Source organism: Saccopteryx leptura, chromosome 1, assembly GCF_036850995.1.
Source record: "Saccopteryx leptura isolate mSacLep1 chromosome 1, mSacLep1_pri_phased_curated, whole genome shotgun sequence".
Classification (NCBI taxonomy): domain Eukaryota; kingdom Metazoa; phylum Chordata; class Mammalia; order Chiroptera; family Emballonuridae; genus Saccopteryx; species Saccopteryx leptura.
In genome coordinates, this window is record NC_089503.1 from 290,992,393 (window position 1) to 291,020,219 (window position 27,827).

The 27,827-nt window shown below is 39.8% G+C and overlaps 1 protein-coding gene across 3 annotated transcripts; it reads right to left on the reverse strand.

Annotated features, from left to right (window-relative positions):
• Positions 1–27,721, reverse strand: CLEC12B (C-type lectin domain family 12 member B). Of its 3 annotated transcripts, XM_066361201.1 has the most exons (7): positions 27,607–27,721; positions 25,102–25,196; positions 23,327–23,545; positions 22,657–22,811; positions 22,345–22,460; positions 18,606–18,782; positions 1–486 (listed from the first exon to the last, which is right to left on the reverse strand). In XM_066361201.1, exons 1-6 carry the CDS (start codon positions 27,699–27,701, stop codon positions 18,632–18,634), a joined length of 831 nt encoding a protein of 276 aa, XP_066217298.1. In that variant the 5' UTR covers positions 27,702–27,721; the 3' UTR covers positions 1–486; positions 18,606–18,631. The 3 variants fall into 3 exon arrangements, with proteins under 3 accessions (XP_066217298.1, XP_066217299.1, XP_066217297.1); XM_066361202.1 differs by lacking the exon at positions 1–486 and having other exon boundaries at positions 18,528–18,695; XM_066361200.1 differs by lacking the exon at positions 1–486 and having other exon boundaries at positions 18,528–18,782.
• Between the last annotated feature and the right edge of the window lie 106 nt (positions 27,722–27,827).

Below are 27,827 nucleotides of genomic sequence, written 5' to 3' on the forward strand. Positions count from 1 at the left end.
GAGTAACAGGCTTTATTGAAAGGAAGAAAGGAACCCTGCCAGCACTTCTCCTGGGGAGAACAGCACCGGTTACAGACTAGGGGCAAATTATATAGTGTTTGGGAGAGCCTGAGGGGATACTGAGGCAAAAGTCCTGGTATGTCCGGAATGCCCCTCCTTGGGCAATTACCAGCTTCTTGGAATTCCTCTGCCTCAGGAGTGATAGTCCAGTAAGGGTGAGGTCTGACAGATAAGTGGAACATCAAGAGGGCAGTTTGGAATTCACGTATCTATCATTTCTCAATTCTGTGGTTACATATAAAAGAAAGGCAGTTATTAATTTTATAATATACGGTGAGGGGTGATGAGGAGAAAAAATTGGAAAATTATTGCTTCTTCTGGAGAGAACACAAGAAGGGAATCTTGCCAAGCCAAGTCCCTCATCCAGTTAAGAAGGTCGTCAATTTCCGTGCTGTAAGGTCTGAACCAGGCAATGTCTTCAAAAACCTGAGTAAGGAAGTAAAAAAATTTTGCAAAGTAATAATTGTGAATTGCTTGCGGCGAGTGCCGAGTGGACAGAGTGACATGGTGATACATGGTCTCCTGGATGAGCCTCATGAGACGTGCTGGTCTGGTTCCTCTTGAATGGGAGGACATGTGGAGATTTTTAGAGACAGGGAACCTGTTGGTGTACGTTTTTAGAAGGACTGAATATGTGTGGTTTGAAAGAAAGGGAGTTTGGAGAACATTCAGGAGGTAACTTCTCAGGCTGAGGGGAGGCTCTTACTGCTGTCATCCCTACCTATTTGATATTTCCCTCATGAAGTTTTCCTTGGGGTATTGGGGAATAGGAGTGTAGGAGCATTTGATTGTAGGTAATCCTAGGGATTTCTCTCATCTGGGCCTGTAGAAACTTGATAAAGAAAGAGGCAGGTATTTGGAGATCAGAAATGCAGAGATAAGGAGGGTTGTATAGTGGGGGGGAGGGTGAAAGTTCTTTCATGGTAAAGTTAGAGATATTCTTTCCTGGCAGCCCTGGAGAGAGCAGCAAGCTTGAGCTAAAAGAAATGTTTCATGTTCGTTTGTAGGTTCTTCTTCAGCCAAGAAGACCCAGCGATCTTGTCCCCTTACTATGTGAAGGGTAAAAAGACTGAGAAGCATTAAGAGGTAAATGCTATTCATTCTCTTAGTTCTTCAAGGATACGGGAGAGTTTTAGGGTTAGGGGACTTGTAGGGGTTGAAAGATAAGATTTAGGAGGTTTGCTGATATAGGGTTTCAGATTTTTCTGTTTCATGAGGGCAGGTTTCAGGGTTGGTGTGTAGGGTTAGGTAGATTTTTCCAATTTTCTGATTGGCAAAGGTCTGCATGCAGTTCTGTAAGAAACTAGTGAACAAACATAAGAGGCAGGGTCCAAAAGTTAGAAAAATAAATAGGAGAGTGAGTGGACCAATGAAAGGCAATAGTCAAGATACCCAGTTTGTGCGAAACCACTGATTCCATGTTTAGAATTCGCTGGGCTTCAGAGAGAGAGAGAGAGAGAGAGAGAGAGAGAGAGAGTAAGAATAAGACAGGGAAGTGGCCAGTCCCCCTGCCCCTAGACCTACTTTTGTAGAGATTTCTAAAGCAACAAGAAGAGGGATTACCTGTACAGCTTGTTTGGTCCATAGATTGACAGGTAGTGTACTGGAAACTGGAAGAGGCTCATGGGGTGGGATTAGGTTGATATTTGGGGTGAGATAGATTAGGATACGGGTTTCTGTCCAATTAGTGGGGAGACACATATAGGTGTTGGTCCCATATGAGTAGAAAACCCCTGATTGGGTGAGGCAGGCTGAGAGGTGAATAGAGAATAGAAGGACAAGGGGTCAGTTTTGTTTCTCTGTTTCTGAGCTCCAGATGGTCAGGGTGGAGAAAAGAGTCATCCCAGTAAGTGGGGAGAGTACAGGATTTTTAGTTAGAGTGACTAATTAAACTTTCTTTAAAAAACCCATTTCTGATTGTTCAAATTCTTATTTCTCAGTACAAACCTCCTACAACCTGCACAAACCTTCTACAACTTACATAAACCTACAACTTTCATGAACTTTCTTATCCAGAAATAACTGGCCTTCATTACAACTTGCTCTTCCTTTTTCTTTCTAAAGTATTTCCATAACTTATACCTTCTATTATCAAAACCATACAATTCCTTCCTAGTCAGAACTCTTGATTTAAAAATCTTTAACCTTTAATGACAATATTGGCTTTCTTTTTATCCTAGTTTCCCTTTTCCCAAAGTCTGATTAAAAGAGTCCTTAGTTTTTCATATATTTGCCATACAAAGACCAACCAGCTTCTTATTTGTGATTGGAGTAAGGCATGCCATTTTTCTATTTTAGCAGCAGTGGGAGTGGTCAGGATTATGGTGTGTGGATCTGTCCACATGAAAGTCAGTCCTTGGGTGATGTACTGCAGGAAGTGCCTCTTGGACAATCTTTGAACAGTTTGCTGAGTAACCTGTAAATCCTGCAAGTGCTTAGGGAGAGGGTGGTTACATTTCTACACTTTGCAGTTAGAGCTGAAGTCCTAGTGGCCACTGCTTCTAGCTGGAATTAGCAGCAGGTCCCAGCCTACAATAGGCATGGGGCATTTAGACAAGAAGAATAAAGGAGAAAGCAGACTGTCAATACCCACAGTAGAGATCTTTAAGGGATAAATAAAACTCACAGGCAAGGCATAGTAGATGGCTCTTGTGTTTACAAGAAATGAGATCAACTTATTTGCTATTTGGAAGAAATACCTTAGGTTCATGAACAATGAATGTCCTTGGGCCCTCAGTGGCAATTCCCAGCATGCTGGGCAAGGTCAGGTCACAGGTAGCTGGAGCAGGGCTAGAAGAGACTGAACCCTCCCTCCATGGAGCAAGGGGGCAGCTTACCTTCTCATGTCCCTCTTTTCACAGCACAGATGTGTCAACCGGTGGGGCTGGGAAGCCTGGCGGCTTCAGTTCAATGACTTTTCTTTCCACTCTTGAAGTAGGGCCCTGATGGAATCCTATGAAGCCTTTTAGGGCACTGGAGCCAAAAGCTGGTATTTCCTGACTTCTTTTGGGCCTTATTTGCCTTTTCTGTTACTTCCTTGGTCATTATAGACCTTAAAAGCCATGCTCAGAAGATCTCACTGAGGGGCTTGACTAAGAGAGCAAAATTGAGAATTCAGTGTCTAAAGAAGCCTATTAGACTGAGAAAAGAAAAGATGTGATTTATGGTGGTAGATATTTGGAGACTGTGGAGGGTCTGAGTTCAATCTTGGGTGAGACCTTAGGTGGTGGGGGTTAAGGTGATGCCCAGATAGACTAGGAACTAAGAATGAAGTTGAACCTTAGCCAAGAAGATGTGATATACCTTTACAGTGAGAAAGTTAGGAAGGGTGGTGGTGTGTCTCCTTGAGGCAGGCAGGGAGGGGCTGCAAAGGAATAGGTTATTTATATATTGTAAGAGAGTACTAGTTTTGAGATTGCATGCTGCTAAATCCTGAGCTAGTGCCTGCCGAAACAGGTGTGGGCCTTTTTGATACCCTGGGGTAAGACAATCCACGTAAATTGCTGGGTTGCATTATTGTCTGGGTAAAGGTAAACAGAAAGTAAGAGTCAGGGTGTAGAGGAATGGTAAAGAAGTCATTCTTGAGGTCTAGGACCCTGAAGTGAGTAGTGTTTGAGGGAATGTGTGACAGTAACTTGTAGAGATTAGGGACTACTGGATAGAGGGGAATTACTGCCTCATTGATTAGGTGTAAGGCTTGTACGAGGCGATAAGCCCCTGAAGGTTTTTGTACAGGAAGGGTGGGGGTATTACAGGGAGAGTCCATGGAGATGAGTAAGCCTCGGTTTATGAGGTGGGTAATTACTGGTTTAAGGCCTTAGAAACAGACATAGTTACACATTAAACAAAGATTTTACAAATTATGAATTAAGGAATTTAAATGAGCATGCTTTACTTAATTCAATTCAAATTATACTAGAGATATTTTCTGACAAACAAAGAGACAACATGAATTACTCTCTCACATAGCTTAATATACAATTTTGCTTCTTAAAATTTTTCAAGATGACAGAAATTTGCCAGCATAGAGGGAAGGAAGAGAGAAAGCAGATGGATGGACAGTGTGAGCAGCTGATGGAAAAGAAAGAGGGTCAGAATCTGCAGGAGGAGGAGAAGGTTAAAGTACTGGTGTGGCGCCACATGGTCAGAGGAGTCAAAACAGATTTAGAGCTCTGAGGAGAGGGAAGAGGGTGAGGAGGAAAGAGGTACAGTCACAGTTTGTAAGGAGGGAGGAGAGTCGGAGAATAGACAGACAAAAGTGCAGTTTGTAAGGAGGGAAGAGTCAGAGAAGAAACAGGCACTGCAGCCGGAGCCACAGCTTCTAAGGAGGGGGAAGGAGATGAAGAACACAATGGAGAAGGGAGAGGGCTCTTGGAGGGAAGAGACTCCAGTGGAAAAGATTTGCAGAGGGAACAGAGAGGGGTCCAGAGAGAGGGGTGCCCTCAGGGGTCAGGCAGGAAGGAGAGAGTTGGGAGTCCACTGAGTAGGAAAGATTAGGAGCAGAGGTTTTAGGTGAGGTTTCTCTGGCCAAAAATGGCCTGCGTGTAGAACAGAAGGCACAGAAATTAAGGACAGGAGAGAAGGGAGAAGAAAAGCCTGCACGTAAGGAATCTCTGATGCCCTCCCCGTCCGGTGGCAAAAATTGTCAAGATCTCTTAGGATATTGTAATTGAATGTCCCATTTTTAGGCCAATGGGAGTCATTGTCTAATTTGTATTGGGGCCATGCTGTGTTACAGAAGAAAATGAAGTTTTTTGGCTTAAGGACAGAGAGGCCCAATTTAGTGAGGTTTTTTATGAGACATCCTAGAGGGGTTGGTCAGAAGGCTTAGACTCTGAAGAGCCATGGAGACAGGTGAGCAAGAGGGGGCATCCCCGCCTTTGTCACTGTCCCAAAAGGAGAGAATCTCCATGTAGGGAAGTCGTCCCTGATAGTGTTGTCACCACCTGTCAGGGAGCTCCAAGGACAAGAAGTCCAAGAGAGTGGAGAGGTTTGGCTAGGCACCTAGTCTTTCATGCAGTCTGCTGAGACTGAAAGTCAAACCCCTCAAAATGTGAGACGTGTCAGAGAAAACTGTACAACCAGGAAGGGGTGTTTTTAAAGAGAAATTTAGAGGCCAACCAGGGAAGGGGAAGGGAGAAACTCCTTTCTGTCCAGCAGGGGTTCAGGGCAGGGTTAAACTGTCAGCCAATCGACCTACAACTACATATCCAAACAGAATCAGGGAGTAAGCCTGGGGCAAGCTGCCACTGCCCACTGCTTCCCTGGTTGTAAGTTTGGATGGCAAAGAGGGATCATTCAGGCAGTTAGTACCCTGTCCAGGGTTTCAGCACCAAATGTAAATGTTGGAATCCATGAGAGTCTAAAAGATCAGAGTAACAGGCTTTATTGAAAGGAAGAAAGGAACCCTGCCAGGCACTTCTCCCAGGGAGAAGAGCACCGGTTACAGACTAGGGGTGAATTATATAGTGTTTGGGAGAGCCTGAGGGGATACTGAGGCAAAAATTCTGGTGTGTCCAGAATGCTACTCCTTGGGGGGCTTGCCAGCTTCTTGGAATTCCTCTGCCTCAGGGGCGATAGTCCAATATAGGTGAGGTCTAACAGATAAGCGGAACATCAAGAGGGCAGTTTGGAATTCAAGTCTCTAGCCTGTCTCCCAGGTGATGATATTAGTTGCCCTTCCTGCTTGGGATGGGCATGATTATATTAATGTGTGTTGGTGGAGGGCTTTTGAGCCAAAAGGTTTTAAAAGGAAGAGAGATCACGTTGTTCCAGGAGAAGAGTGATTGCATTCTAGAGGGAGGACAGAGAGCATGGAGGAGAGCAGAGTAAGGCCACATGGAGGAGAGGAGAGGCAGCCAAGATGGCGGAGTGCTAAAGGAGAAGCCAGTTTGTGCAGAGTTTGTGCAGAGAGAAGGAGATGGGGAACAGAAATGAATAAGGCTGGTGAGGTAGATACCTTTGATTCTAGAAAACTTGGATAAGTCAATAGCTTTGTGAGCATTGGATGAGTGGGTTTTGGAGCCCAGTGTGTTTTTACTTGCCCACCAGGTGCAAGCTAGAATTAAAGATGATGGCCCACCAGTTCTTGGCTCGGTTGTTTCCTTACCAACTGTTCAAATCCAATGCGAACCTACATGGGCCAGGTGGCTCTGCTGATGGCTGTGAATACAGGCTTTACAGGTACCAAAAAGCTTCAAAATTAATATTGATATTCTAGGAGAAAAAGGTCAGGCTTTCCTATCCTTTCTTTGGAAAATGGAGTAAAAAGAATATAGAAGTCTCCTGGAAACTAAGAGGACTCTTCAACCAAGGAACACTGAAGAAGCCACACCGAGACTGGTAGGAAAAGCAGAAACACAGAGAGGGCTGCCCAGCTCCCCAGAGCAAACAGCAGCCAGGAGAGACTCGCGTGGCAGGAAGTGAGTTTAGCAGAGAGGGGAGGGTCCTGAGCCCCAGGAACAAAGCCCCGGCCTGAAGCTCCAGAGCCTAGAAGAGGCGTAAGGTCAGTATTTAGCTGGAAACAAGTCAGGATACTGTTTGTGAGAAAGAGTCTGATTTCTCAGTCCCAGGATTCTTCTTAAAGGGACCGCGCAGAACACCTCTCTCACAACCACTCACCCAGGGCTCCGGGGGATGGAGAGAGAGGAGAATACTAGAGTAGCAGGAAGAAAGTGTAAACTAGGAGGCATAGGGAGAAACATTTTGGGAGACAGCCACCCTAACCCAGGGGTCAAGTCATTCCCCAAATCTGAAGTGAATATTTCCCCCAGGAACAGCAATACCAGCAAAGGGAAGCAGGAGAGCAGCCAAACAAGCTCCCCCACAGCACTGAGAGCAGAGTTGCTTAAAAGGAGGGAGCTTTTGAAGCTACAGTAGTGAGTGTTAGGGTATGAGCTGCAGCGCTCGCACCCCACATGGCTGAGGTCTCACTGGAGGGCGGGTGGCAGCGGGACACAGAGGGGTGGTTCTGTCGGCAGGGGCGGAAGCCTGCTGGCTGCCACTGGACTCACATGTAAGCTCAGTCTTGCCCGGCTAGGGAGGAGTAGGCATGCAAAAGTGGTCAAGCCCAGCTGCTGGCAGCCTGTAATCCAGCCTGCGGGAGAAGGGCGGGAACCCTGGAAGGGGTGAAGACCAGCCCTTGAGCAAGGGTGCAGGAGCACAACCTTGCCCCACCTGCGGAATCCAGGCTTGTGGCCTGACTTGGGAGCCGGCATCTCCAACAGGGGTGGAGCCAAAAGCCAAGAACAGGCAGAGCTCTGCTACTGAGCTGAGTCTGGGCATGCAGTCCTGCCGGGCTTGTAGAGCCAAGGCTAGCAGCCATTCCATGAGCGGGCTCTTCCTGCAAGGGCGGGGCGAAAACCTGGAAACAGGCAGACACCCACAGCTGAGCAGAGGTGCTCACCAGTGCATTCAGGACCGAGCATAATGCCACCCACAGGGGTGGGGCAAAGGCCAAGGCCACCAAGGTTTGTGCAGCCGAGTACATGAGCACAGCCACTCCTGTGAAGGAGAGGTGGAAACTACAGCAACAGCCCCAGTGGGCAGGCACCGGCAATGCCCAAACGCAAAAGCCCCAAGCAGCAACAGAAGAGGGGGTAGTGGGCCTGCAGACAGACCATACCTAGGGAACAGAGGCCATACCCAGTGGACTCCAGGGGCCAAAACCTTCCTTTACACAGAAAAAATGCAGAGGCAGAGAAATGCAACACAAATAAACCAAGAGAAATCCCCAGAAAAGGACCTAAATGAATTGGATATAACCAAATTACCAGATGCAGAGTTTAAAATAATGATTGTTAGGGTGCTCAAAGATATTAGAACAACAATAGATGGTCATTACGAAAACCTAAATAAAGAGATATCAAATATAAAAGAAGACATTGAAATAATAAAAAAGAATCAGTCAGTAATGACAAATATAATATCTGGAATAAAGAACACAATGGAAGGAATTAAAAGCAGGATGGATGAAGCAAAGGATCGAAACAGCGAGTTAGAGGACATGATAAATAAACGCATGGAAGCAGAACAGAAAAAAGAAAAGAGACTCAAAAAGTCTGAGAAAACTCTTAGAGAGCCCTGTGACAACATGAAGAGAAATAACATCCGCATCATAGGGGTTCCTGAAGAAGAAGAGAAAGAACAAGGGATAGAGACTTTGTTCAAGCATATCATAGCTGAAAAGTTGCCTCAAATAAGGCAGGAAAACAACTCACATGTTCAGGAAACACAGAGAATTCCATTAAGGAGAAACCCAAAGAAATCATCACCAAGACACATCATAATTAAAATACCAAAGCTAAGTTATAAAGAGAAAAATATTAAAAGCTCCTAGAGAAAAAAAGACTATCACCTACAAAGGAGCCCCCATAAGGATGACTTCTGACTTCTCAACAGAAACACTTGAAGCCAGAAGGTAATGGCAAGAAATATTCAAAGTAATGCAGAACAAGAGCCTACAACCAAGACTACTTTATCCGGCAAGGTTATCATTTAAAATTGAAGGAGAAATAAAAAGCTTTCCAGACCAAAAAAAACTCAATTCACTACAACCAAACCAAGGCTGCAAGAAATGCTAAGGGACCTGTTGTAAATAGATCAAAGGAGAAAAAGAATATAGCAAAAGAGGAATACAGTTTTAAAGAATAAAATGGCAATAAACAATTACATATCAATAATAATCTTAAATATAAATGGATTAAATGATCCAATCAAAAGAAATAAGGTAGCTGTGTGGATAAGAAAACAGGACCCATACATATGCTGTCTACAAGAAAAACACCTTAAATCAAAAGATGCATATAGACTGAAGATAAAAGGATGGAAAAAATATTTCACGCAAATGGAAATGAAAAAAAAGCTGGGGTAGCAATACTAATATCAGACAAAATGGACTTTAAAACAAAGACTATAGTTAAAGATAAAGAAGGTGACTACAAATGATAAAGGGAGCAATCCAAAAGGAAGATATAACCGTTATAAATATCTATGCACCTAATATTGGAGCACCTAAATATATAAAGCAGACTTTGATGAATTTAAAGGGCGAGATCAAAAGCAATACTATAATAGTAGGAAATTTTAATACCCCACTAACATCACTAGATAGATCCTCAAGAAAGAAAATTAACAAAGAAACAGCAGACTATTGGACACACTAGAACAACTCGATTTAATAGATATCTTCAGAACCTTTCACCCTAAAACAGCAGAATATACATTCTTTTCAAGCACTCATGGTACATTCTCTAGAATAGACCACATGTTAGGGCACAAAAGTGGTCTCAACAAATTTAAGAAGATTGAAATCATATCGAGCACTTTCTCTGATCACAATGGCATTAAACTAGAAATCAACCACAATAGAAAAAATGAAAAATACTCAAACACTTGGAAACTAAATAGCATGTTATTAAACAATGAATGGGTAAACAATGAGATCAAAGAAAAAATTTAAAAATTCCTAGAAACAAACGATAATGAGCATACATCAACTCAAAAGTTATGGGACAAAGCAAAAGCAGTCCTGAGAGGAAAGTTGACAGCATTACAGGCATACCTCAAGAAGCTAGAAAAAGCTCAAATAAACAATTTGACCCTACATCTAAAAGAACTAGAAAAAGAACAGCAAGTAAAGCCCAGAGCTAGTAGAAGGAAGGAAATAATAAAGATCAAAGCAGAAATAAATGACATAGAGGCTAAAGAAACAATACAGAGGATCAATGAAATCAGGAGCTGGTTCTTTGAAAAAGTAAACAAGATTGATGAACCTTTAACCAGACTCACCAAGAAAAAAAGAGAGAGGACTCAAATAAATAAAATTAGAAACGAGAGTGGAGAAAGAACAACTGACACAACAGAAATACAAAATATTGTAAGAATATACTATGAAGAACTATACGCCAAAAACTAGACAACCTAGATGAAATGGACAAATTCCTTGAAACATATAATCTTCAAAAAATTAATCTGGAAGAATCAGGAAACCTAAACAGACCAATTACAACAAATGAGATTGAAACAGTTATCAAAAAACTCCCAGCATCGGCCTAGCGTGCGGAGGACCCGGGTTCGATTCCCAGCCAGGGCACACAGGAGAAGCGCCCGTTTGCTTCTCCACCCCTCCGCCGCGCTTTCCTCTCTGTCTCTCTCTTCTCCTCCCGCCGCTAAGGCTCCATTGGAGCAAACATGGCCTGGGCGCTGGGGATGCCTCTGTGGCCTCTCCCCCAGGCGCTAGAGTGGCTCTGGTCGCAACATGGTGACGCCCAGGATGGGCAGAGCATCGCCCCCTGGTGGGCAGAGCGTCGCCCCCTGGTGGGCGTGCCAGGTGGATCCCAGTCGGGCGCATGCGGGAGTCTGTCTGACTGTCGCTCCCTGTTTCCAGCTTCAGAAAAATGAAAAAAAATAAAAAAAATAAAATAAAAAAAAGTCCTGGTCCTGATGGCTTCACAAGTGAATTCTGTCAAATATTCAAAGTAGAGCTAACTCATATCCTTCTCAAGCTATTTCAAAAAATTCAAGAGGAAGGAAGACTTCCAAGCTCCCTTTATGAGGCGAGCATAATTCTGATTCCAAAACCAGGCAAAGACAACACAAAAAAAGAGAATTATAGGCCAATATCCCTGATAAATTTAGATGCCAAAATCCTCAACAAAATATTTGCAAACCGGATCCAGCAATATACGAAAAAAAATCATACACCATGATCAAGTGGGATTTATTTTTGGGAGGCAAGGCTGGTACAATATTCGCAAATCAATCAATGTGATTCATCACATAAACAAAAGGAAGGAAAAAAAACACATGATAATTTCAATAGATGCAGAGAAAGCATTTGATAAATTCCAGCACCCATTCATGATCAAAACTCTCAGCAAAGTGGGAATACAGGGAACATACCTCAACATGATAAAGGCCATCTATGACAAACCACCAGCCAATATCATACTCAATGGGCAAAAATTAAAAGCAATCCCCTTAAGATCAGGAACAAGGCAGGGGTGCCCCCTTTCACCACTCTTATTCAACATAGTCCTGGAAGTCCTAGCCACAGCAATCAGACAAGAAGGAGAAATAAAAGGCATCCAAATTGGAAAAGAAGAAGTAAAATTACCATTATTTGTAGATGATATGATATTGTATATAAAAAATCCTAAAGTCGCAGTCAAAAAACTACTGGACCTGATAAATGAATTCAGCAAGGTGGCAGGATATAAAATCAATACTCAGAAATCAGAGGCATTTTTATACACTAACAATGAACAGTCAGAAAGAGAAATTAAGGAAGCAATCCCCTTTACCATTGCAACCAAAAAAATAAAGTACCTAGGAATAAATTTAACCAGGGAGATTCAAGACTTGTACTCAGAAAATTATAAAACTGATAAAAAGAAATCAGGGAAGATACAAACAAGTGGAAGCATATACCATGCTCATGGTTAGAAAGAATAAACATTATTAAAATGTCTATATTGCCTGACCTGTGGTGGCGCAGTGGATAAAGTGTCAACCTGGAAATGCTGAGGTCACCAGGTCAAAACCCTGGGCTTGCCTGGTCAAGGCACATATGGGAGTTGATGCTTCCAGCTCCTCTCCCCTTCTCTCTCTCTCTCTACCTCTCTCTCTCTTCTCTAAAAATGAATAAATAAATAAATAAATAATTTTTAAAAAAAAGTCTATATTACCCAAAGCAATTTATAAATTCAATGCAATACCAATTAAAATACCAATGACTTACTTCAAAGATACAGAACACACATTCCAAAAATGTATATGGAACCAAAAGAGAACACGAATAGCCTCAGCAATCTTGAAAAGGAAGAATAAAGTGGAAGGTATCACACTTCTGGATATCAAGTTATATAATAAGGCCATTGTACTCAAAACAGCCTGGAACTGGCATAAGAACAGGCATATAAATCAATGGAACAGAACTGAGAACCCAGAAATAAATCTACACTTTTATGGAAAACTGATATTTGACAAAGGAGGTAAGAGCATGCATTGGAGTAAAGACAGCCTCTTCAACAAATGATGTTGGGAAAATTGGACAGCTACCTGCAAAAAAATGAAACTAGACCACCAACTTACACCATTAACAAAAATAAACTCAAAATGGATAAAAGTCTTAAATGTAAGCCGTAAAACCATAAGCATCTTAGAAGAAAACATAGGCAGTAAGTTCTCTGACATCTCTCACAGCAATATATTTGCTGATTTGTCTCCACAGGCAAGTGAAATAAAAGACAGGATAAACAAATGGGACTTTATCAAACTAAAAAGCTTCTGCACAGCTAAAGACAATAAGAACAGAATGAAACAACAAACTACACAATGGGAGAATATATTTGACAATGCGTCTGATAAGGGGTTAATAACCAAAATTTATAAAGAAATTGTAAAACTTAATACTAAGAAGACAAACTATCCAATCCAAAAATGGGCAAAAAAATGAATAGACACTTCTCCAAAGAGGACACACAGATGGCCAATAGGCATATGAAAAAATGCTCAACATCACTCATCATTAGAGAAATGCAAATTAAAACCACAGTGAGATACCATCTCAGACCAGTCAGAATGGTGCTCATCAATAAAACAACACAGAATAAGTGCTGGCGAGGATGTGGAGAAAAGGGAACCCTCCTGCACTGCTGGTGGGAATGTAGACTGGTGCAGCCACTGTGGAAAACAGTATGGAGATTCCTCAAGAAATTAAAAATCGAACTGCCTTTTGACCCAGCTATACCACTGTTAGGAATATACCCCAAGAACACCATAGCACTGTTTCAAAAGAAGAAATGCACCCCCATGTTTATGGCAGCATTGTTCACAATAGCAAAGATCTGGAAACAGCCCAAGTGTCCATCAGAGGACGAGTGGATTAAAAAGCTTTGGTATATATACACTATGGAATACTATTCAGCCATAAGAAATGATGACATTGGATCTTTTACAACAACATGGATGGACCTTGATAACATTATACTGAGCGAAATAAGTAAATCAGAAAAAACCAGGAACTATATGATTCCATACATAAGTGAGACATAAAAATGAGACTCAGAGACATGGACAACAGTGTTGGGGATACAGGGTGGGGGGAGGAGGAGAGGGAGGGGGTTAGGGGAGGAAAGGGGCACAAAGAAAACCAATTAGAAGTTGATGGAAGACAATTTTATCAGTCACCCCATCAAAATTCATAATAAAAAAAAAGAATAAAGAATGTGTCTCACAGCTAATTCAGGCAGTTAGAAGAATAGTATAAGGATGCTAATTCTGCTTCTCAGGCCACATCCTGCAAAAGGGGCCCCAAGCAAATTGGTGATTTGGCTCCTCTGATTTTGCCAATTGGATTTAAAAAAAATAGGTCAGGAATGCCCTGAAATGGAACTAACAATACATGAGCATAAATTTAAAGGACTTTTAGATACTGGAGCTGATGTATCTGTTATTGCTAAGCTACATTGGCCTTCTTCCTGGCTCACTCATGCAGCAGCCACAGAATTACAAGGTATAGGGCAGAGTAAATCCCCTCAACAAAGTTCCAGTTTTCTACATTGGTAAGATTAAGAAGGTGATTCTGGATTTTTTAAGCCTTATGTGCTCCTTGGATGGCCAGTTAATTTGTGGGGTAGAGATGTTTTGAAAAATATGGGAGCATTGCTTATCAGTCCTAATGGTTTAGTCAGTACTCAGATGTTTGATCAGGGATTTTTGCCCACCAAGGGACTAGGGAAAGAACAGCGAGGAATTTTCACACTCATAAAAGTGGCACCCAATACCAGAAGGGGTGGATTAAGATATCAAAATTTAGCATAGGGGCCTTGGTAGCTCCTGCTACCTCAATAATGCATTGTGCAGACCCAATTACATGGAAATCAGATAATCCTGTATGGGTAGACCAATGGCCCCTTTCTCAAGGAGGAACTTAGGGCAGCTGCTCAATTGGTACAAGAGCAGTGACAGCTTGGGCACATTGAACCTTCTAATAGCCCATGGAATACACTTCCATATTTTGATCTTGTTGCCTCCTGGATTATCAAGGGGCATAGGCGACCCTTACAGTTTATAGGTTTTGAGCCTCAAAATTATTGTTGTTCCTTTTTTCAAAGGATCAACAACAATGGCTCTGGGAAACTTCCACTAAATGGCAAATCACTCTTGCAAATGAATGGACAACTTTATACTGAAACAGTCAACTTAAAATCAGCTCAAAGTCTAGAATTATATGCCATGAGCATGGCTTTTCAGCATTTACCATATTCCCCCTTTAATCTACATACAGACAGCAAATATTAACTTATGGTGTTTCCACTATAAAGACTGCTGTCTAAGGGACAAATGCTGATGAACTATTTCAGCAGTTCCTCCTTCTTCAAACACTTGTATGTCGACATAGAGCTCCATGTTTTATAGGACATACTCGAGCTCTCTCCATGCTCCCTGGAGCTTTAGCACAAGGGAATGCCCCCCCCTTTTTTTTGTATTTTTCTGAAGTTGGAAATGGGGAGGCAGTCAGACAGACTCCCCGCATGTGCCCGACCGGGATCCACATGGCACGCCTACCGGGTGGGGATACTCTGCCCATCTGGGGTGTTGCTATGTTGCAACCAGAGCCATTCTAGTGCCTGAGGCAGAGGCCACAGAGCCATCCTCAGCGTCCGGGCCAACTTTGCTCCAATGGAGCTTTGGCTGCGGGAGGGGAGGAGAGAGACAGAGGGGAGGGAGACGGGGAGGGGTGGAGAAGCAGATGGGTGCTTCTCCTTTGTGCCCTGGCCAGGAAGTGAACCCGGGACCCCTGCATGCCAGGCCAATGCTCTACCACTGATCCAACTGGCCAGGGCCTAGGAATGCCCTTGGTGATCAAGCTACCCAAAAGAAAATTATTTGGAGCAACCATGACAGATCGAGCAATTCAGTCTCATACTATTCATCACCAGAATGCTGCAGCCCTGTGTAAACAGTTTCAACTTTCTCAGGAAGCAGCATGGCAGATTGGGAAATCCTGTCCAAGGGGTCCTATAGTACAATCTGCCCCTTCATTTGGAGTTAACCCTCAAGGACCCATACCAGGACAACTTTGGCAAATGGATGTTACTCATATACCTTCATTTGGTAAACAGTCCTATGTCCACGTTACAGTGGATACATATTCTGGATTTATAGTAACCTCTGTCAGAACAGGAGAGGCTGCTAAGCATGTTATAGCTCATTGTCTGTATGCACTGTTCTATTATTAGATTTCCTAAACTGGTTAAACTGACAATGCTCCTGCATATGGAGCAAAAGCATTTACTGTATTTTGTCATTCTTACAATCTTTAAAGTAAAGTTATTATTAAAGTGTACAGAGCAAATATTTTAAGGTCAATTTAAAAAATTTTTAAAGGGAGGAGTCATATCCTGGAACTCCTACAGGTCTACCATGTCATGCTTTTTACTTAAATTTTTTTTAAATTTCTTTTGAATGCTGATGAACAGGAGACACCAAATCTTTTTCTCCTGCAAACTACTACCTTCTTTATTTGATCCAGCTAATAACACTGTTTTGTCTTTTTCCAAATAGCTCCAGATATACGGAAAAGATTTATATAGGTGGATGGGGATCCTCAAACCCCTCAGCGAGATCTTCTGAGCATGGCCTTTAAGATACCAAGAGGCAGAAAAAGCCCAATAGAGATCAGGGGAGCTACCAGCTTTTAGGATATGCCCTTAAAGGCTCCAACACCCAAAGGGGTCTCATAGGATGCCATCTGGATCCTGCTTCAATAGTGGAAAGGAAGGTCATTGAGCTCAAGCCTGCCAGACTTACATGCCACTGCTGTGAGGAAACAGGGACACTGGAAGATAGGCTTCTCCCTCGCTCCTCTAAGGGAGGGTTCAGTCTCTTCCAGCCCTGCTCCAGCCACCTATGACCTAACCTTGCCCAGAAAGCTGGGGTTTGCCACTGAAGGCTGAAGGTGCCCAGGGCCATCGGCCCCATCTATGACACTGTGGATGAGCCTAGGGTATTTCTTCCAAGAAGCATGTAAACTGATCTCATTTGCACAAGGGCCACTTAACTATGTCTTGCCTGAATAGTCAGGTTTTTTATTCTTCCCTTGAAGATCTCTGTTGTGGGTGTTGAGAGTCCTATTTTCTGCTGCTTTGTTTAATATATAGTGTTTCCTTTATTCCTCCTACCTCAATGCCCCACTCATATTTCAGGCTGGGACCTACTCCTAATTTAGAGCTCTCTTTCCCCCTTTTGCCATCTTCTATTATGAATCTACCTTTGCCACCCAGCTTAGTGTATCCCAAGGTTCTCTTTACCAAGCCACAGTCAGAGAGCTCCAGGGGAAAGCAACCTGGTCTCATCTCTCCAGGCAGAGGAGAACAGAAGCTCCATCTCCACACATGCTGCAGATGGCTTTTCCAGTCTACCTGAATCATTATCAGCTAGAAGCAGCGGCCATTGGGACTTGGACATGAGCTGCAAAGTATAGAATGGTGACAACAATTCCAGTGCCGTGTGGACTTTTCCTGGATGTGGGCTTTTCCTGGACTCCTGCTCCTTGTGACAGCTCTTAACAGACTGAACTGGGGTTAGGTAGCATTTTTCAGGGATTTGGCATAGTGTTGGGGCCAACTTGAACTTGGTGAACATGTTAAGGACACTACTCTTTTATGGATTCTTGCTGTATTGGCCAAGAGTTTGCTTAAAGGCTTTAATCACTGTAAAAAAAAAATGGAGGAGTCGATAAAGAAGATGTGGCACATATACACCATGGTATATTATTCAACCATAAGAGATGATGACATTGGATCACTTACAACAAAATGGTGGGATCTTGATAACATTGTACTGAGTAGAATGGGTAAATCGGAAAAAAACAAGAACTGCGGGATTCCATACATTTGTGGGACATAAAAATGAGACTAAGAGACATGGACAAGAGTGTGGTGGCTACAGGGGGCAGAGGGAGAGAAGGAGGGAGAGGGGGAGGGGATGGGGGAGGGGCACAAAGAGGGCTAGATGGAGGGTGACGGAGGACAGTCTGACTTTGGGTTAAATGTATGCAACAGAATTGAATGACAAGATGACCTGGACATGTTTTATTTGAATATATGTACTATATGTACCCTGATTTATTGATGTCACCCCATTAAAATAAAAATTTATTTATTAAAAAAAAAAAAAGAAAAAGAAGTCTCCTGACTTACAAGGACAACTAGAGTCATTTGGTTTTAAGTTCTCTGAAAGGAGTAAGGTTATCTGAGAACTCCCTTTGCTTTCAATAAGAGGCAAAATTTACATACCACCCTACACTAATCTTAGCTCTCCCTTCCTTCCTGAAATCCTGAGATTAATTTGTACCTCTAGGCAAAGAAGGAGAGGTAGATACTGAAAGGATTTGTGAATGTCTTTGATTGTATTACCTTGAAAGTTTTAACATTCTTTGTAAATCCCCTAGACAAATGTTAATCTTGTTAATGTAATGTAAATCTTATTAAGTGCTAATCTTGTTAATAATTATGTCATGCTGTCATGCTCTCCAATCTGTATGTAGTCAAAGGGTATATAACCAGCCTCTGAAATGCACTTGGAGCACATGATTTGGGTCTGCTATGCCCCATGTCAGCCATATGCTACCGGCATATTTAACAAATCTCCTCCTTCAATAAAACTCTTCAAAATTTATCTGGACTTGTTGTCTCCATGTAAACCCGATGAAGTGAGGTACAGTGCCTTTCAGAATCTGGGGTACAGTACTTTATAACATACTGATAGTTTAAATACACAGTCACTATGAAGCCAGTAGCCATGGCCACCATCACAGCAGCCTGGCCCATGCAGGTTCGCATAGGATTTGGACAGATAGTAATGAAATGACAGAGCCAAGAACTGGTGGGCCATTTGCTTTAATCCTATCTTGCACCTGGCGGGCAAGAAATACAGTGGGAAAACACTTCCCTTTCCATTCAGGGCTCCCAAAGCCACTGACTTATCTGAGTTTCCTGGAATCAAAGATTTCTAGCTCACCAGACTTATTCACCTCTGTTCCCCATGTACTTCTCTCTGCACAAACTCTGCACAAACTGGCTTTTCCTTCAGCATTCTGCCATCTTGGCTGCTTCTCCTCTCTCTCCATATGGCCTTTCTTTGCTCTCCTCTCTAATGCTAATCTCAGGAATCGAGAGGGAGCAAGCTCCCAGTCTGCCCCACTTTATAGTATAGAAATCAAAACCTTTAATCCAATATACAAACAAGGAAATCTCTGATACAAAGTCACTTATCTGAGGCATAATGGGATTCCTCATGAGAGTGCATCACCCTAAATCAAAAAGGGTAGGAAAGGCTTAGTCTTAAAACTAAGCCTTAAACTATAAGAATCCTGCCTGCTTACAGCCTGTCCCCCCATATCCAATGCAAACTTTTATATATATATATATATCATTATTTACAAACTTATTTGACCAGCAGTCACTTTTTAATCTGTTTTTGGTTCTAGTAGGGTAGCTGACTCCTTCCTCACATGACTTTAACCACAAGTCCCTTACATTTTGGTGAGTTTGGAGAAAGCCTGTTAATCCATATCTTTGATCCTCACTAATGTGGCTGTCTTCTCACAAATCCATGAAATTTCTGCACTGCAGCGGGAAACATAGATATTTCCTTTTTGAAAATAAGCACATCCTTTGGATCCATTGATACGGGCATATTCGTTAGTACTAAATCTGAAAATTAATAAATTCAAAATTAATTATAAATTTTAAAAATTATACATTAAAAATTTAAATTTGATCACAATTCAGTGTTACCAAATATCATATATCTGAATGTTGAGAGACTTTTGCTTTCTCAACACAACAAAATCCTTAAAAGTGGACATATGTGTGTTCTTTATTTCAAGTTAATTTTAATTCCAAGTAAAATTATTTAAGAAGACTACTTCAATTCTGGGCTAAGAATCTGTATTTCCTCCATAATCATGGTAGAAGCTATCCAATGCAGATTATATTAGAAGCACTAGATTTTCTTTACTTTGGAACTTTATGAAGAAAAGCCAAAAAAAAATCATATTCTATGGAAAAAGTTGTCATATTTTACTATGCACAAGTATAATTTTATAACTTTGTGGGTATATATATATATATATATATATATATATATATATATTATTTATTTATGGAGAGTAAAGAGAGAATAAGATAAAGTTTGAAAAAAAAATGAATGTGATCCAAATATCAGTTCCTATTTCCTCTGAGAAGAATTGGTGATAACTCTTAAATAATGTCACTAGAAAACTATGCTTATCAGGTCTAAATCTTCTGTGTACCCCAAATTATAGGAAAACTCAAAAGTTAAGAATGTAGCTTTATAAAGAGTAGTTTTCAGTTATAATAAATAGGATTTAGGAAATAGTTAATTGCTTGCTATTTTTTCTTAATGGCTCCCTGGCCTTCCCCTTTGAAATGTGGCAAGAAGTTTATCTCTGCAGGAAGGTCTGGGAAGCCTCTTTAGGAGCTTACACCAGGGAGGAAACTGAAGGTTATGAGAGTTTAAATCACAATGGTTTTTTGTAAGAGCCTAGCCACAGAATTTCCTATAAAGAGTAAGGCCTTATAAATAGCTAGAAACTTAGTTCACCAATCTTAAATCTTTACTTTGTCTCCCAAGGAAAGTAGGAGGTCTCTTATACATATAATTCTCAGAGGCACCAGGCCCTGGCTATTCCTCAGAAACACCTGACCCTGGCTGTTCCATAGATATTACCAAGGACACCAAGTAGACCCATGCTTACTGGACCTGTGTTAACATCAGAAGAACTTGCCGGGGAGACTTCTGCCTACCAAACCCCTACCTTCTGCACATTGATACTTGACTAACTGTACAGACTTTGCATCATTAATAACAGCCCCTGAACTCAATAAAAAGAGCCAGCACCATGAGAGTATAAGGCAAGATTTGAATGCATTTTCAGGCTCCCTGCCTTCTCAGGTTGCTTGCAATTTGAATAAAAGACATACCACTTAGACCCTGCTTCTGTGACTAATTGGACTCACCGACAATGGGCAACTAGAACCCTGGCTTGTTCCAGTAACATAAATTGCTTTTTTACCAAATGATTTGCATTACACTGCAATATTTTTTTCTTGCTTCAGGGCTGAGCTTACTAAATCTTATTCCAAATATGTGCTCAGACTGGCTTTTACTCAGTAGGAAATTGCTCCACCTCATTACCCCGGAGTGACACACTGGTTTATCTGACAGCTGCAGTCTCAGGGAACCAGGGTCCACAGGCTCTGAAAGTGCTGTGGGGGCCACCTCTGCCCTACTTCAGTTAGGTGTGAATGGAGGGGCCAGGGATGATGAAAACTTTGTTGGAAAGAAGGAAAAATCTTCTTAAATTCCCAAAAGGGGATAATTAAAGTTGCATGGTGTCTTGGTACTACTCCTGTGAACCCTAAATTAGTATCAGTTTCTCAGCATTAATTTGTAATCATTCTATGCTCAATATTTACAGTATTCTTTAATGTTTGTGAAATATTTATTTACAAAGATTAACTATCATAGTTTGTGTTTATTATTTTGCATGAGCTTTTTTCCACTATTATCTGTATGAAACCAGATTAGTAGATTTAATATGCTGAGTAGTGGTGATTAGAGATGGGAAGATTGGTGTTGATTAGAAAAGGCCAGGACAGAATTTTGAGAAATTAATGAAGGTAAAGTATATCTAGAGAAAAAAGCATAGAATATTGTTTGTTATTAAAGGGAGTTTATGAGTCACAACTGAACCTCAGTATCTTTGACAGAAAAGGAGTAATTATAATTCAGGTTAAGGAAACTTTGACAACATGCATTATTAAAGAGTAGAATATGGCCTGACCTGTGGTGGCACAGTGAATAAAGCATCAGTGTGGAATTTTGAGGTCGCTGGTTTGAAACCATGGGCTTGCCTGGTCAAGGCACATACAAGAAACAACTACTCCGAATTGATGGTTTTTACTCCTCCCCCTGCCTCTTTCCCACTCTATCCTCTCTAAAATCAGTAAGTAAAATCTCTAAAAAAATAAAGAGTGAAATAGGAGTGGAATAGATTAATAACTTGATAGAGAAGGTGAAAAAAATCTACTATCCCAGAAAGATGACAATGCTTTTAAATTTCATCTAATTTACAAATACCATATATTATATTAAAAATACAAATATAATTGTATCATTTGAATATGATTGTGATTAGAGGTATTCTTTATAATATTTGGTTTTATAATCAGTTGCTAAGAGAATTTTGCAAATTATGTGCCCCTTGACACACTTTTAAGTTGACAACTATTTTTTTCATATCTTTGAATGAATGCCAAAAACACATTTTTCAAAATATTACAATTACACATTCTGGAAGTACTTGAATGTAAAGTGGTTTGTGTTACTGCATGAAAAATATTTCCCATATAATTTAATTGGCAAGTCCTCACATAAAAAAGAATTAATGGTTCAACTGATCAACTAATTTAGACTTACTTTTTATTAGAAAATAGCTGACAATTGTTCAATTTAAATATGTGTTAATACATGTTCTTATAATAAAATCTTTTGCTTTCTGGATTGTAAGTACTGAAGAGCCTGGGTAGCTGAGAGATGAGCTCATGATTACAAAATTAGTCTTGATTTTGCCACTTATGAACTGAGTGACCATGGGCAAGTTATTTAATCTCTCTATGACAGTTGTTTATCTATATAATGGGAACATATCAGTACTTTAATATGATATTTAATCTTTAATTGGGATAATGTTTATAAGTATTTTGAGCATAGTAAGTATTATTTGTATTTGTTAAATTAAAAAATTTAAGTTAATGGATGAGGTTCAATGTATTGCTATGAGTTTGTCAAGCACACAAAAGCAGAGAAAGAGTTCTTTTGGCATTTGTCACTCGAGCTCTCTTTTCTTTGTAGGCTCTACTCTTTCTTGTATCTATATTTATAGTTCTTAAAATTAACTTTTTTATTGAGGTAACATTAATAACATATATGCTTCACATATGCAATATTATAATTTGATATCTGTATACATTATAGTGTGCTCACCACCAATATTTTTTTTAAAAATGCTTAGAGGATCTGAATAGACATTTCTTCAAGGAAGACATTCAGAAAGCCACCAGGTAAATGAAATTAAAACATGTTCAACATCATTAATTATTATGGAAATGCAAATCAGAACATTTATCTACCCTGTATTCCATTTCTTAGTGTTCTCAGCTTGGATTTGTTTTTCAAAGAGAGACTTACAAGGATGGAGAGAGGATAGAGCCATCCTCCCATAGCCAATTTCTATCAGATGGATTCCATGATAATCCCAGCCAGAAGAAAGAAAACTTGTATAATGGTTGTGACTTCAGAAAATCCTGAGAGAGGAAAAAAGGAAGAATATTACGTGAGAACCACGTTTCTATTTTCAGAAAAAGATATATGGGAACAATTAAATTAATTTATTAATTCCCATTCAAAATGCACTAGATTTCTACTTTGTGAATCAAAAATTGCATTTGTTTACTTTCCATTACATAGCTAATTTCTATAATCAGGAAGAAAGATTCAGACCTTTTCTTCCAAGCTCTCTAGCTTCACCAAGGTAGAGTTCTTGTCCATGCAGCTTTTTCTACTATCAGTCCAGTTTTTCTCTTCATTTGTTGCAAAATAATAGCAGCTGGTTTGGTGCCATTGCCACATCTTAGGACAAGGATTACATTTGTGGTCTGAAGAAGAAATCATACCCAAAAGTACAAACTAAACAACACTGGAGTGATCAGGGAAGGCTTTGGAAACTAAATTATTGAATTTGATAACAGATTTGATACCCAGTACCTTGAAAACATGCTGCTTTAAGAGCCACTAAAAATGAAATCACCTTGATTACAGGTTGGGACAATGGTGATTGAAATTCTCTTTTTGGGAGCTTAGTCCTCTTGCCTTAGAATTATCCATTATACTTTTAACTTCTTATAACAACAAGATCTCACAAAAATAGCTCATAAAGTGAGTAGCTTTGTATCCAGATTGATATCGTTCTACCTTGATTCCTCAAATTTGCCTTTGTGGTTTCAAAAATAGTAAGTAAATGTATATCTTCTCTTGTCTTTTGTAAAATTAGTGCAACATCATTAAGGGTCATTGGATAGCATAACTCTCTCATACTCCCAGAGGTGGTGCACATAATTTACCTAAATTGAGACAACAGATTTAATCTGACTGGTCACCAGGTCCTGCTTACCTGAAGTGTGAATGACTAGCTCCTGACAGAGCTTAATGGCCATTTGTCCCTGCCTCTTCAATAGATTGGAGATCTGTAATTTGAGAAATTCCTCCTCCTTGGAAAAGTTCTTACAGTTGCTCAGCTGCTGGGATAAGTTATGCTGCTGTTGGTGGATGGTTTTCTGAAGTCGACTCAATTTCTCTGAATCTGAGTTAATTTCATTAGAGGTCTGCAAAACTCCAACACATAACAAGAGACAAGTTCATACATTCTTCCATTCTCATGAGGGCCACAAATAATTCACTTAACACAGAAATATAGCTTAATTGTTTAAGATTAACAGTTCCTCATAATGAAAGTATCATAGAAGAAAAGCACCAGATGCCTTTCTATTTAAAATTGTTGAGAGCTCATCCTTATCATTTTATTTATATTTTAATTATTATTGTGGTTGCATTAAAATAATGAATTAATAATTATATATCTATGACATTTCATCTAAGGCAATGCCAGTCATTTTGTCACTTATTTGGTGGAAATTTTGTATTTTTTCTATTTGGAGTTAATTCACGTAATTGTTTTAATAGGAACAGACTCCTTTGGGGCAGTGGGTGTCTCAGAGTATGGTCTGGAGGCCACTTATGTCAGAATTACTTAGGGCATATTTTTAAGGCAGATTTTTATGTCATACTTGAAATCTGCATTTAAAATAAGCACTTTAGATGCAGAATGAATTTCAAAACATTGCACTCAAAGCACTGCAATTTAGGGGAAAAATGCATTCATCCTATGGAGAACGAATGAATACATACTGTACTTTCATTTTTTTTAAACATACATCATTGTAGAAGGTCAACTGCTAATCTACATAATAATTGGCTACTGATATTTATTACTGCTGCTAGAATATTATATTACTTTTCAAAAGAGCAACTTATATCATTAGCTTCTATTTATATGTCCAAATAGGTATGTCTAAATCTTAACTATCCATGAAATTTTACATATATATAAAAACAATGAAAGTAACAGAGGAGATGTTGGTATCATTCAGCAAATAAATTTTGACTGAAAATCTCCTGAAATTAAACACTGTGCTAACTCACTACTCTGTACATTACATACTTAACAACATATTACAAAGTGGGTATTATCAGGATGTTCTTGTATGTGTTAGTTCAGGATTCCCTATCCTGTCCAGCCCTGACTGCCTAATGATGGGTCAGAATAAAGCTTCCATTGTTGAAAGTGGTTCATCTTTTTATCTGCTGGATAAAGTATATCAGGCAACTCTTACTCCTCATTGTATCACTTTTTTCATTTATAGCAGTCAGGCTGTTACTGGTACTTAGAAGTTTTCTCTACTCTAGAAAGGTCTTGGATGAGCAGATTAAGTCAGTTTTGGACAAAGTCTTAGACATAAATAAAATGGCATGCTCTTCATTGAATCCACCTTCCGTGGCTCTCTGTGTCTCACCATTGGGATAAGTGGATGTGTTTCTATGCAGAGAAGAGGCTCCTTATTCCAACTAATCACTGGAAAAATAAAAGTTGTCCTCATAATCTGGTCTAGTTTATCAAGAGAAAGCAACAGATTTAGGACAAAAATTCTCATAATAATGTTTTCCTTGTTGGTTTACCTTGGAGACATGGAGAATGAGAGAGATATGAAGTAACAGAAAGTATTAAAGTACTCAGGGTGTACCACCTCTCATTTAATCCAACCTGAATTTACATAGTTTACAATTGTATTTCTTAATCACCTTTCTTGGGCTTGATGCAAGTATACTTACACATAATCCCCACGGTCATCAGCCCACTCAGCAGCAACAGACAAAGAGTTAGCAGACTCAGGGCTGCCCAACGCCATGTGGAGGATGGAGCTGGAGTCCATGAAGAAAGCCAACAGAGGAATGAGCAAACAGAACTGCCTTGTGGTTTACACATGATTATTTACTTTTCCCACTTAGAAAGCTTCCTAAGCTTCTTTAATGCCCCTACCCGGAAAACACCTAAAACAATGTGCTGTAAGGGTCCCACCATCAGTGCTTCTCCATCTCTTTTTCTTTTTTCTTTGTTACTTTATCTCTCTCCCTCTCTCTCTCTCTTTTACCCTTCTCCTTTCCTTTAAGAGTAAGTAATTTCTACGTTTTATGTTTTTATTTTACATCATCACACACCTTTTCTCTTCAAGTTTACTAAATTCACAAGTAAGATGTTGTGAAAAATGGTTCTTTGAATGATTCTAACAATAGAAGAGATCCAAAAGTTTTTGAAATTACAAACTTCTACAGGACAAGTGTTATTATAGATTTTATTTTTACCCATTACCTATTTAATTTATCACTTACTAGATAATGAATGGTGAATGAAAGAAGGAATGAATTACAAATCTAGCCTGCAAACTACAGGAAAGACCAGAAAGCCAGTGGATAACTCTTCAAAATTTAATATTCCATATACAAGGTAAGCAAAAATAGTTTTGCAGTTGTTCAGAGAAAATAATATAATAGCCGACTAAGCATTGGTGCAGTGGGCAGAGCATCGGATTGGTTGCAGAGGACCCATGTTCAAAACCCCGAGGTCGCCAGCTTGAGTGTGGACTCATTTAATTTAAGCACAGCTCACCAGCTTGAACCCAAGGTCGCTGGCTTGAGCAAGGAGTCACTAGGTCTGCTGTAGCCCTTGGTCAAGGCACATGTGAGAAGGAATCAATGAACAACTAAGGTGCTGCAACAAAGAATTGATGCTTCTCATCTCTCTCCCTTCCTGTCTGGCCCTATCTGTCCCTTTCTCTGTCTCTCTCTCTGTCTCTGTCACAAAAAAAGAAAATAATACGATAATTCATAAACAATAAAACAAGCATAAACTGTTTCTCATACTTACAACTGTAAACCTATTTTTGCCCCACCTTGTAGACTGCTCACAAAAATTAGAGGCTCAGAAAACGTGCAGATACTCCAGTACTTTCAGCCTTTTGTATAGTGCATCTTCACCAATGAAATAAAAGTTGGTTTTGCATCTCATTTGCATAATCAAACAACTTTCTTTGACTTGTAGTTTGCTTTTCTGATGTTCTTGTTTAATAAAAAAAATCAAATTTTTTTATCACTTCATATTCATTTTGAAATATCCCCTAATTTTTATGAGCAGTATATATATCACAGATGTTTCTCTTATTTACTTCACTTTCCTATTTCTTAATTCAGGATCTAATGGCATGTAGGCCAGTATTTCAAACTGATTGATGTAATCATTAGGTGCACTATCACATCTACAACTTCCTCTTTCTCAAGTATTAGAGTTAAATTTTCCTAAAAAATAATGTATGGCCAACTACACTAGACACATGCAAACTCTGCTCCCACCCTCTTTTTGTGTATCAACCCCTCTTTGACATACACACATACACACACACATATTTAAACTAAAAAATAAATCTAAAGAGAACATAGTTCATATATTTTAGATGTTTCAGGAAAACAACCTGAACTGTCAATTGATTCTTGAAAGTGAGGGAGTAGTCTGATATATTAAATTAGATTCCTGACCACAAAGGTCTCTATTTATTCCAACGGGTATAAGGAAATGAATGATGGCTAAAACTAAGTCTGGACTCCATCACATAACAGTTGTATAAACTTGGTTAAATCATTTAATATTTTCAGCCTCAGTTTTCTCATTAATACACTGGAATAAGTACTAAAATTATTTTACTTACTTTATAACTATATTTTATGCATGATGTAATACACTTCACATAAAATACTAAAAAGATATTGTTATTATTGATTCAACACTACTAATTATATTAGGAATTTCAACTCCCTAATTCTTTTAAATACTATAAAACAGAAACTATCTCTTGTCCATTTCTGATTCAATCATCCTCCAGTTTTCCTCTTTAGCTATTTATACCTTTGGAAAGAAAAATTTCCTCAACCTTCTCTACTTTAAAAGTCTCTAATATGCCTTCTATAAAGAATATTCCTCTGGCATCTCTTACAAGGTATAAGCATCAAGGACCACATTTATAAAAAGGAATTTTTTAGTCCCCAGTCTCAATCTCTGGCATATCTAATCAAAATTTTTCATTATAACAGGGTTTCATGAAACATAGTGATATTACACAATTTTTTCCTTAAAATTGGGAACACTCTCCTAATATATCCCACAACTTTGTCTCCACTTCAAAGCTTTTGCACATCTCTCTGTTTAGCACACGTATCAAAGCCAGCACATCAAAGCATTGAACACCTGTCCATCCCCAGAGGTCACGTCTTGCTTTCTCTGAATCCTTACCTCTTTTCCTTCGGTTATTTCTATCCAGATTATTCTGTACACCAACAGAATCCTGAAATGTGTGTGCTTCAGAAGTCACTTCTTCAGACATTTTAGAAGAAAGCACTACTCTAAAATCTGTAATTAATGTTTCAGTATCTTCAGGCCTGAAACAAGATGTTCTTTTCAAGGCTGGGAGATTTATGTAGACTCTCAACTGACCCAGGACCCATCCCAC